The 11,702-nt window shown below is 48.8% G+C and overlaps 1 protein-coding gene across 2 annotated transcripts; it reads right to left on the reverse strand.

The window, feature by feature from the left end:
* Window positions 1-862: 862 nt before the first annotated feature.
* Window positions 863-10,762, reverse strand: LOC111852560 (EMILIN-2-like). Of its 2 annotated transcripts, XM_023828629.2 has the most exons (9): window positions 10,410-10,762; window positions 9,781-9,906; window positions 9,347-9,528; window positions 7,133-8,860; window positions 3,726-4,010; window positions 3,173-3,220; window positions 3,036-3,086; window positions 2,755-2,892; window positions 863-2,313 (listed from the first exon to the last, which is right to left on the reverse strand). In XM_023828629.2, the coding sequence occupies exons 1-9, from the start codon at window positions 10,538-10,540 to the stop codon at window positions 1,991-1,993; spliced, it is 3,012 nt and encodes a 1,003-aa protein (XP_023684397.2). In that variant the 5' UTR covers window positions 10,541-10,762; the 3' UTR covers window positions 863-1,990. The 2 variants fall into 2 exon arrangements, with proteins under 2 accessions (XP_023684397.2, XP_023684398.2); XM_023828630.2 differs by lacking the exons at window positions 9,781-9,906; window positions 10,410-10,762 and having other exon boundaries at window positions 9,259-9,394.
* Window positions 10,763-11,702: the final 940 nt, after the last annotated feature.

The following is an 11,702-nucleotide window of genomic DNA, read 5'->3' on the forward strand; positions in this document are numbered from 1 at the left end:
AATGGGAATTAAAAAAGTAAGTTGAAATGTCCCAATTCACAAACAGTCATAATGAACTACTTCTCTGCTGTAAGAATAAAGCCCAATGCATGCAGTGCATAATGTTACCACAAAACTAACATGTCAAGTAACCATGAAGCATGCTTTTCATTGACTGTATGCGTCACTATATGGGATGTAATGCACAGGTAAGGTGCAGCACCGCTTTCCATTGTGTCGTGTTCCACTGTTACAGGGAACTGTGAACCTAGCCTAAAGCCCCCCATACATTTACAGATGCACTGCTGATTTTTCGGACGTTCAACGAGTCATCACGCGTCAAACGCCTGAAAAATCATCTGGTGTGTTCTCAGCTCCGTCGGCTCCCCTTCGCTATGCGCTACCCTTGAAACCTTGTTTTCATTGTGTTTGTCTTTAATCTGGCATTATAGTAGAGTGTTGGCTTCCTAGCCAGTAGTTCTGTGGTGAAATGACATGTATGTTGCCTTCCTTTCCTTCAATGGATGTAGAAAATACATTAGCATAGTATATACATACAGAGGAGTAGGAGTCGGGGAGTTGGAGTCGGAAGATTTAGAAACTGAGGAGTCGGAGTCGGAGCGTTTATCTACCGACTCCACAGCCCTGGTTATAAGTAGTCTTCTTAAACCTGATGCTCCATGCTAAGAGTCATTAAGCCCAATATGACTACAGATGCAGGATATGTTTTAGTGCTGGAGTCGCCACTCTATGCCAGTCTGACCACAGGGCTGTACTCTCTATCGCCATCTAGTGGAGTCTGACATCAGCTCACACAGCCAGTGGAAGTACACCAACCCATTTTAGGCTTTACATCTGTCTAAATGTACCATCTCCACAGTAGTTGTTACCCAAAGGGAATTTTATTTTCTGTTAGTACTACGTACAACAGGGATATATAAAAATGGGATTTTCTCTTCTTGTGCTGAAGTCCACTTAATACACACATTTACATATTAAATTCAGCCACACACAACTGAGTACAGGCTGCTTCCAGGTATCCTGTGGGACTGGTTATATGTTATATGCTGACTCCGCCCCCCTCTGATAATGCCCAGCTGATCACAACTCTGGGCTCCCATTGGCTGCTGCAGCAATGGCCATGCTCATGCAGAACTGTGTGTGGGCTGCTACACTTCCTATTGTAATCTGTGGAAATTACTACGCTTCTCTGTGGAAAAGTACTGTGGCTTTGTGATAAAGGATACACCAGACATTGTGAAAAATACAGACCTCAAAAAAGTAGCGTATGTAAACCTAAAACTCTAAACAATCTGTTTTTTAAATATCTTGGGAAAATGTATTGTTTACATATATCAAGAAAACATTAAAAACAATCTTAAAATGCTTGATTCAGTGTTAAGCTAGGCCTTCCTGTTCCTGGTTCATTTAATCTCATGTTTTGGGGTTGAGAACTTCATCTCAAAAAATTCAAGTTGAAATATTTTTTTCATTTAGTTTTTATGGAAGTTTCCCTCCGCGGGGTGGCTGGGCTCTCCCTTAGAGATAGGGTGAGGAGCTCGGTCATTCGGGAGGGACTCAGAGTAGAGCCGCTGCTCCTCTGCATTGAGAGGAGTCAGATGAGGTGGCTCGGGCATCTGGTCAGGATGCCTCCTGGGCGCCTCCCTGGTGAGGTGTTCCGGGCATGTCCCACTGGGAGGAGGCCCCGGGGAAGACCCAGGACATGCTGGAGGGACTATGTCTCTCTGCTGGCCTGGGAACGCCTCGGGATTCCTCCGGAGGAGCTGGATGACGTGGCCGGGGAGAGGGAAGTCTGGGTTTCCCTGGCGAGACTGCTGCCCCGCGACCCGACCCGGAAAAGCGGTAGGAAATTTCAACACAACTCACAACACACAAGGAACTGACCCTGGATCAGTCTGAGCATTTAGCACATTATGGTGAACCATAGAACAAATGGGAAATTAAACAAATCCTAGATCAGTTGTCAGAGCAGGAAGGAAAGTTCGGGAGGCTACCGGCTTATTGGCGTAGGATACAGATAGATGGCGCTGAAGGTGGAGAGAACTTCGTTGGAGTCCGGGGCGGCCAGCCTGCCGGAGGTGAGGACCAGCCGCAGGGGTTCGCCAGCCCGCAGTGTGAGCGCCAGGGTGAGGGAGGCGGAGCCCCCGCAGCCGCACCGATGCCTGGGGTCCTTCCGGCCTGCGGGCTCCGAGGAGGCCAGCCGCTGCACGATGCCATCAGACACCGTCAGCACGGCCTCCACGTGCTCGCCCCGGTGTGCCATCAGCACCGCACTGACCAGGTACCGCCCATCTTCTGGGACCGTGAATGTCCCTGCAGCAAAACGGATATGCCTGCTTTATATCCTCTGTGACACGCTCTGCTGGACCTCTAGGGGGCACTAATGCTGATGCATTTTCTGGTTGACATCCTGACTGGACTCTGGGCCGATGTGTAGCTCAGGTCGTAGGTTCAGATCCTACAGCCAGCAGAGTGTAAGCAAGGCCCTTCATTTCAAATGTTCCTGGGATGCTAGCTGACACTTTACTGACCCAAAGCTTTCCTCTGCTTTCCTTTTTGGACAAAAGTGTCTACTAAACAAATAACATGATCACAGCTGCTGGCCTTTAATTTAGAGTGTTTTCATTGGATGAGCCAATGCTTCCAGTGCAATCTATTGGCTGATGATATGTTAGGCTCCGCCCCCCGGGACACCTACCGTCACACCCCGACATGTTTGGAGACCATCAGGCCTTCCAGTGAAAATGCCCCTACCTGTGGCTGGGTTATAGTGCTCCCCGTCATTCACCAGCACCTTGTCGAAAAGGACCACACCCAGGCGGGCAGGACGTGTCTGCAGGCCGAGGCCGGCGGAGAAGGAGAAGGGCATGGCTGAGCCGGAGTGTTCCACCGCTGCGGGAGACGTGGCATCAGTGAACAGACCAGCTCAGTGGGGAATCATGGGAAATGGTAAGAGCAGGAATGACAGCATTGGGGCAGGGTGAAAGCTCGTGGGGGGTTAGGTTTAGGGTTAGGGTTAGGAGGCGTGGTTTTACCCCGGGTGATGATGGGCCTCTGAACTTCTAGCCTCCGCGGAGACGAGGTGACTGGAAGAGAGAGAGCGAGTGTGATTTGGTGAGCAGAAGGGCAGCAGACAGACGGAGGGAAAGACCCAGGTAGAAGGGGAACATACCTGGGAGAAATCTGGACCGGAACGACACGGATTTGAGGGGGGGGTAACCTGTCAGTGGCACAAATTATAAGTAATAAGTTTGGGTCCTTTGGGAGTTTCCAATATGTCATCGCTGTCCAATGGAAAAAAAAAAATCCATTATTTTAGGATTGTGAAAAAATGCATTTTCCCAGAAACTGCTTTGCAGAATACAGTAAAACAACAGGACACCCCCTAGCACCACAAATAGTCATAATTTTGAAAGGATTTACCAAGACTGTTACTAGCGAGGCAAATTTGTCGGTGTCAACAAGACACAAAGTAATATCACTTTATATTCACTATTAATCAGTGATGTCAGCTAGCTAGCTATGTTTAACGATGTTAAGTTGTTCGCGTTAACGATATAAAGTAATCCACACAAATCATGAATACAAATGCTAACTAATACAAAGATAAATACTAGTTAAACAGATGCCTTTATAAAACACCTTTTCATGAAATGTCAGATGCTATCAGTAGACAGAGGAGAACGGGCCTATTGCATGTTCAGTAAAAAGTCACAGTCCCTCACCTGGAGCTCCAGCAAAGCCCTGCATAGGTTCTGCGTGCAGCCTGGGCTGAACTCGGGGGGGCGTCCCGGGAGGTCCGGCTTCTCCGGCCTCCCGCATGGGCTGTCGAGGGGGGGGTGGACGCTGAGGGGCGCGGTCCGGCCGCAGGGGGTTCACGGGTAGCTGATGGGGGGGGGGAATCAGCGGGATGTGTATGTGGGGAATGAGGCGACTGTGAGGCTCCAGGGGGGAGGTGGGGAGGGGTGCGGGTTTGGCCCCGGGGGAAATGCGAGGTGTCTGTTCTGGCCCTTGCACGCCGAAAAGCAGAAAGAAGAAGAGTGTCAGAGGTTTGAACACAGCACCAGTCCCATTATCCTTTTCTAACGCTGTAAAAAAATTCACTGCACTGACACTTTTAGGCCAGCAGGTGGCACACTGGTTAAAGAAATTACCGATAATTCTCATAGGAACTGAACCATGTCAGACTGCCTAGGAAAGTAGAGGGATCTTCCCCCTACGGCTTGGAGGCATGATAATCACTGAGGGATTTTTATAGGGGAGGTGAAGCGACCAGCCAGTCACAAAATGATCCACTAATACACACTTCATACACTGATTATGGGCCTCTATCTGAGCTCATGATCACAGGAGGAGAACTGAGTAGGGTTAGGACGCTGCGAAATCCAGCTCTCCATGATCCCTCAACATTGCCGACCAGCTGGAGGGGTGACTATATATATGTACAGGTTCAGTATCAGTACAATGTTCCCCTGGAGATTAGAGGTAAAATCAGTCGAGCTTACACGGACCTGTACCTCTTCCTCAGAGTTTATTAGCCAGCTGAAAGACTGATGTGAGCCAAAGGCCCCCACCCCAGCCCCCTCCCCTCACTCATTTGCCCCGTGAAGCATGGTTCTGTCATTCACACGCCCATTGCTTTGCGATAATTAGCGCATGCTAGCCATCGTTTAGCGCAAACCTTCGCATGCTTCCTGGCGGGGCCTTCTCGCCGGAGCACCGTGAAATGACGAGGGCGGGGGCCCCGATGAGGAACAGATGGGGGCCGCCGCTGCTCTCCCTAGGATGGCCTTGCGCGTATGAAACGGGGGGGGGGGGGCTGTGCTACACGCGGCGATCGGTCAACCCAGCTGCTGACCTCATCCAGCCGCACGGCGTTTCCCCGGAAACCGTGACAGCGCAGGTCCAAACATCCCCTGCCAGAGTTATGGTATAAAGGCTTATTAAAGTGAGCGCCACACCCTGGACATACTTATAATTTAGCAAGAACATATGAGAAGGAGTGTGGTTTCACTCCAATATATCACAGCCGTGATATATTTCAGTACAACTGCACGAGTATGTTATTGCTATTATACAGCAGTTCATCAAGTAGCATTTTTAAGCCAATAAGACTAATAATACTTTGCTTGATTATTTGAACATTTACAGGCCTCGGGGGAAAAAAATAGTTCCCACCATCCAACTGTTGACTGTTACTAAGCAACAAATACATTCCAGTGAAACACAGTTCACTCACTCCCAGCTACTGGGCATCATTTAAATGTAACTAAGTTTTTAGATACACCTGTATAGCGGAGTGATACATCTGATGTGAAATGTCCAAGTGTGGTGATAACAGCACTCAAAGAACGTCTCTTGTCCAATCAGATTTCTCGGTCAGAACTAACTGTTTGTACAAAATAGTTGTAATGGTCAATTTACAAGCCTGAGTGTTACCTCGAGTTAACAGCCCTCTAGCATCTAAAACTGTAATTAATAAGTTATTCGTTAGCAGTCAGTTTAGTATATATAAATTCCACACTGATTTTTCCATTTAACAGATGAACTGTTATCTTGCATGGCTATTTAAGTGAAGCAATCCTTGCTTAATGGTCACCTGGACACCAGTCTGGGTTTTGAACCTCCCCTGGTGTCCTGGCAAGCAACAGTCCACGAAATCAGGCTGAAGACCAGCAGAGGAAATGGCCTCCACAGCTCAGTGGGAAGGCAGATGCTATCAGCAGGAAGCTGCACCAGGGTGACGCACTGATAAGGTGTCTGCTGGGCTGGGGGGCTGGGGGTCCACCGGGAGCTCGGGGTCAAATGGCTGAACATCTGGACCATATTGGCGTGTGAACATCTGCATGGCCCCTTGCCATCTACTAGCTGGTATACCCCCCCTGTGCCGGGGTTGGGATTGTCAGTGGGTCTCCATACCCCACCACCTCTTCTGAAGGTTTTGTAGGTCTTTACAAAGCACCAGGGAGCAGACAGAGGCTAGCTATGACAACAGAAATAATGTAAGAGCACTTGGGTGTGTGCTGGCGCCCCCTGTAGGAAGTGACATCACCATGCACACAGTGTGAACATCTGCGCTGTCTTCCACGCCAGTGCCCGAATACAAACCCTCCCCATGATTCAGTGTACTAATTAGGAACAGGCCAAAACATCGATTCGACAAGGCAGTACGGGAAACAGACCCCCCCCAACCCCCGAAGAGCTGGCAGGAGAACAGAAGTCGTGTAAATAGCTATATGTCCCGAGAGATGAACTAGCGAGTTAAAATGAATAAACTGAAATACAAACTAGTCTGAAAGTCTACAGTGTGCTGCTCACAACATTGGGTTTGGTCAGTACTGAGTGGGTGTGGTCCGTCAAGTCACTGTGCTTAGTAACTCCACTGCATGAAAGGCATTCTGTGTGAAAGGGACGACAAACAACTGCCATAAGACTTTCCTCTCCCTCAAGGAGAGAACTAAATGTCCTAAACATCAGAATCAAATCCAGTGGCAGACAAACTCCCATTTCCTAAACCTTCATGAAAACAAACAAAAACAAAACAACATGCTGAAACACTGGTGTTGGGTTTCTGGTGGGACCGTAGGTTAGAGCGCACTGCGAATGACATACTGCACCAGTGTTTGGTTTCTGGTGGGACCGTAGGTTAGAGCGCACTGCGAATGACATACTGAAGCCAGGCATTTGAGAAGCACGGCACTCTTGCGTAGGACCCTCCCCTGGTTAAACCCCAGCTGTTTTCACATCTGAACGTCCCCACCCCCACCATGTGACCCCGTCTTCCTGCTATTCACATTCTGTCGCTATATGAGCCCTTTCTGTTTCCATGTGAATATAAATCCAGTCCCCGGGAGTTTGATATAGGACTCCCAGTACTTTTAAATGGCAACTATGATTCCCTGCAGTGTGGAACAGAATTTAAAAACAGAGAAAAACAAGTTTTTGGCACTATGGCATGAATTGCATCTTATTTATAAAATGGGTGAATTCTTATTTTACTAGTCCAACTGCTTACCCACAATACCACTCCTTCCCCTACAATTAAACTAAAAAGCCTCGCAGTTATTACACAAAGATATGCAGTTCTCCTGGGACACCTCTGCAGACTCCAGGAGACACTGAAGGGACTCACCTGGTTTCGGAGGGCTGCTCGCAGTCTGCTCTGGAGCAGTTTGGTTTGTTCCTGATGGCTGGTTCAGGATGTTCTTGAGTAGGTTCCTCATGCTCGCTAAATCCTTCACCTGTGTTCCCACAGTCATGTTGATCTGATGAACACCACCCTGTAAGCGGCTCACGGTGTCCTCCAGGCCCTTGTGAAGTTGCCGCAGCTCGTCGGGGATAGCCTCTAGTTTGCCGCAAGCCCTCTCCACGTCACCGATGCGGCCGTCCGCCGTCGATATGTCCTTTGCCATGCCTTCGGCGGCTTCCCGGCACTGCAGCAGCTCCGAGCTCACCCGACCACTCAGGTGCTCCACCCTCGTTCGCAGCTCCTCCATCTGACTTCCCAGCATTCCTTCCACAGGTTGAGGTGTATCTGTCGGGGAGCAGGTGGCACTGATGTTCTGGAGCTCGAGGGCTTGCTCGGACAGGGATTGCCCAAGGACAGCTACCGCCCCGCGGAGGGAATTCACATCAGTGCGGAGATCACTCATCCCAGCCAGCATGCCTGCAAAGTTTTGCCTCTCTTCCTCGGCGATCGTCAACTGACTTTGGACCAGAGCGTTCAGCTCTCTCAGCTTGTCTGTGCTGAAGTTCATTTCAGAAGCCAGCTCATCCACGTCGCTCCTGCAGAGCCTGAGCTGCTCCTGGAAGGCATCAAGGCCTTCCGGCCCAGCCCCACAGTTCCTGGAGCAGACCATCCCCAGAGCATTAAGCTTCTCCTCCAAGCCCTGGATGATGCGCTTGTTGGAGCTGACCTCAGTCTGTAAAGCCTCTCCCAGCTCTATGGCACCGAGCCGCTCGTCCAGTGACTGTCTCAATGCCTTCACCTCATCGGTAATCAGTCTCGTCAGCTTCTCATCGATGTAGAAGCAGTGCACCTCTGTGTTCCTTTCTGTGACATTGAAGCGAGCTTCCAATTCTTCAAACCGTGGCCCAAAAATGTCCTCCAGCCTCATAGAGGACAAATGCTTGAGCTCGTTGTCCACCCTGGCGTTCAAAGCACGGCCTGCTTCAGCAATCCGTTCCACGTCCCTGCGGAGCTCGGCGAGACCGTCCAACTTTCGGCTGGGTTTGGTCTCTCCATAGTTTCTGGTTGGGCCGCCAGTGGTCCCCAGGCTGAGCCGGAGATCCTGGATTTCAGTGCGCAGGTCTGCCTCGTTGTCAGTCACCAGCTTAGTCAATGAGACGTGATTGCTCTCCTGTGCGGCACACTGCTTTTCCAGAGAATGGATCTTGTGGTCGTAGGAGCTCTTCAGACCAGCCATCTTGAGGTCCATTTCCTCCAGAAGCTCCTGCTTCAGCTCTTCAAACTTGTGGTCGATGTAGGTCTGCAGTGGATCGTGATCGTCCTGGGTGGGGATGCTGGGCTGGGGAACCTGGGACGCTTCCCTCAAGAGGCGAGGGGGTCCCTCAGGGGACGAGGCCCCCCGCAGCGCCTGGGAAGCCCTGGGCAGAGTGGGCACACTGTCCGGCACCTTGTCCCGAGAGCTCTCCGCTGGCTGCCGGTCATTGAGCAGCGTCACCAGCATGCGGCCGGCATCTCCCCGGGCGTCCGGCCGCAGGTTCTCGTTCAGGCCGGTCAGGGTGGTCTGCAGGTCCTGCACTGTCTGTGAGAGCCGCTGCACCTCCTGTTCCAGCTGGTTAACCTGCTCTGCCCCCTGCCATGGACTGCTAAGCCCAGACTCTACCAACTCCGGCCCTGGAAGGGGACAACACACAGCAGATAAATGTCAAGCAGATACAGCAGAAGATCAGCTCATGTCCTGCTTATGTTTGGATGCCATCATGCTGTCCAGCTATTGAACAATGACAACATTTGATTCTTTGATTCTCTGTATTTTATATATATAAAATTTACACACACACACACACACACACACACACACACATATATATATATAAACTTGCTGATATCTGTAGCTATACCTTAGCTCCAAAACCAAGTTTTCCTCACTTTCAGCCAGTGGAGTAGAAAAGGGTGGGCACATATACCCCCAATATTTAAACTGGCTTCCTTATTTAAATTATTAAATGTAAATTACTAATCCCCACCCATAATCAAACATCCTTGCTTTCAACCAACTATGAGCTTCTTACAAATTAAGCAATGAGTTTGGTCACTTCTGTGCTTTGATGAAGTCGTCATCTAGAGCAATGAGGAAGATGGAAGCGAGGTGAGCTTTACTGGGTGCAAAGTGGACTTCCCCCGGGCTGGGCTGGGAGTCTGGGTGTGGTGCGGCCTGCCTGTAGACACCCGTCTTCAGGGTCTTGCAGTCGGGGCCCTGGAATGCCGGACAGCACCTCCACTCCAGTTCTGTCACCACCTTGTAGCCTATCTTATACACCGGGTGGAACTGGGTTCGATACCTGCAGACACATGCTCCTGTGACTCTGACAATACGGTACGTTATGAACTTGAAATAATGAATGACGTCATTTCCTCTTGGGCTTGCGACTGGCTGCAGCATCTGTGAGAAAGATCACTTGGAACGGCAATAAAGGCAAAGGACGGTCCTTCTCAAAATTTTAATAACATTTAACACCATGTGTAGAAGAACCGTATTTTTATATGTCGTTTATGGTTTCTTATACCGCCGTTTATTTTTAAGAGATACTGACATCACTCGCCGCAGGCAGTCGGGCTCCTCCGGCGGGCACGCGGCGCGCTCCGGCTCCCCGAAGCTCTCAGCGGTCGCCAGGACCGCGCAGGTCACGTTCTTGTGCACGACATGCGCGCACCAGTTTCTGAAACGCATTACAAAAGACGCAACCGCCAAATTTCAACAAAGAAAAAAAAACAAAGACGTGAAATTAAGCATGTTGATGAATTGTATGAGTAAATTGGCAGACCCCGCGCCCAAAAACAAAGCAGAACTTTTAAAACAATTTTATTAGAAAATTTGCAATGTTTGAAATAAAACCTGTGGTTTGATCTTTCGTCAATTAAATGTCATGGACTGGTTTGCTGTTTCCGTACGCAAGTACAGTCCTTTGTGCAGATTTAACAGGCAAAATCCCAGCATTCTACACGATCTTATAGTGGAAGGTGATAATAGAGATGCATCAATGCCAACTGTGTGTTTTACAACGCCTTTAAACAAACATCTAGACTGGATCTACTCATACAATATAGATATTAAATAAGGATGCAAAGTATTTAAAAACATTTACATCCCATTGATATATTACGCCGATTACCTGGAATCGTGCTGAAATTAAAGTTGTGATATAAAAAGCAGGTCACTTACCTGTTTTTGTGCCGGTGTCCCTGTCCGGAATATGCGGGGCCCTGAAACAGATCATAACTGAGTGGCGTTGCCTGGATTAGTGAAAAGGTGAGCATGAGATAGAAGGTACAACGCTGGACCCCACGACCCATTTGTGCAGTGTGTATGTATTAAAAAAGGAAAATAAGCAGACGACGTCACGAATTTAAAAAGGCAAAAACTAACAAGCTTATAAGTATTATTATTCCATTTTAAAAGAGAGAGATCACTCTCCGCAGTTACAAGCACTGACAAACTTGGGGAAAGTCAAACGTTGGTATCCTGTTCACAGATGACGAATGCTGCTCCCCAAGGCGGGTGTGTATGGGGGGGGGGGTGTCCGCCTCCTGCCCCCTCCTTATAGGACCCTGCCCCCCCCCCCCCCCCCCCACACACACACCCCCCCCCCCACCCCGCTTTTTTTTTACACTTTTCACCACGTTTTCCGTTATTCCTAGTCCTTATCTACTCATTTTTATCAGATTAATACTTTGGCACCAAACGTTTGCGACTCACTTTTATTTTAGTCATGGAACATTGAAATAACACGATTGTTATTTCAATGTTCTTTCCGGTGATGGATTGGCGCCCGGTCCCGGTTATTCCCTGCCTTGCGCCCGAAAATTCCGGGATATATGGGAGGTATTTTCATTTTATTTTTTGCAGAAAATACCTCCCAAACCGGGATAGGACGAGCAGGTTTAGATAATGGATAGATGGATTTACAATTATGTAATTATATAGAAAGAAACAGCAAATAAAAGTATAGACTAATATACCTTTAAACTGGTTGCTAGCTTTAGTGAGGGGAGATTGTTGATTTGTTAACTGTCCACTCAAAAAGTTGTGGGTTCATCGTGCTGAAGTCAAGCTAAGCTCCTTCAGGCACGTGGGAACGGTGGGTGTCACTAAAGAAGACTGAGCACATGTGACAAGTAGCCTATATCTGGGTTTAGGAACATACCCCCCCAGCCTGCTACTGTATATTGCTAATTGTGTGTGTGTATGTGAGTGTGTGTCTGTGAGAGAGTGCGTGTGTGTGTGTGTGTGTGTGTGTGTGTGGCTGGCCAGGCAGGGAATGCTCTGCTCCCTGACCTTTGTTTTCTGATATGATGAAATTTGATGGTTTCACAAACCCCCTCAGAAAGCTTTTAATGGCTAGTGGGTTTTGGCTTATGTCTCGCTGTATATACACTTATATTTTATCATTAGATCAATAAGTTTCTTTCACATCACAAATAGAGCAGCTCATGTTTCTGGGAAAATAAACGATGA

This window comes from Paramormyrops kingsleyae, chromosome 4 (genome assembly GCF_048594095.1).
Source record: "Paramormyrops kingsleyae isolate MSU_618 chromosome 4, PKINGS_0.4, whole genome shotgun sequence".
NCBI classification, from domain to species: Eukaryota; Metazoa; Chordata; class Actinopteri; order Osteoglossiformes; family Mormyridae; genus Paramormyrops; species Paramormyrops kingsleyae.

Excerpts from the sequence above, each read along its gene's own strand:
- LOC111852560 (XM_023828629.2), bottom strand. The coding sequence starts at position 10,540 with ATGGGTCGTGGGGTCCAGCGTTGTACCTTCTATCTCATGCTCACCTTT. Across the intron at positions 9,907-10,409 it reads GGACACCGGCACAAAAACAG|AAACTGGTGCGCGCATGTCG; the intron begins GTAAGTGACCTG and ends AATGCGTTTCAG. Across the intron at positions 9,529-9,780 it reads GACTGCCTGCGGCGAGTGAT|GTATCGAACCCAGTTCCACC; the intron begins GTCAGTATCTCT and ends ATGTGTCTGCAG.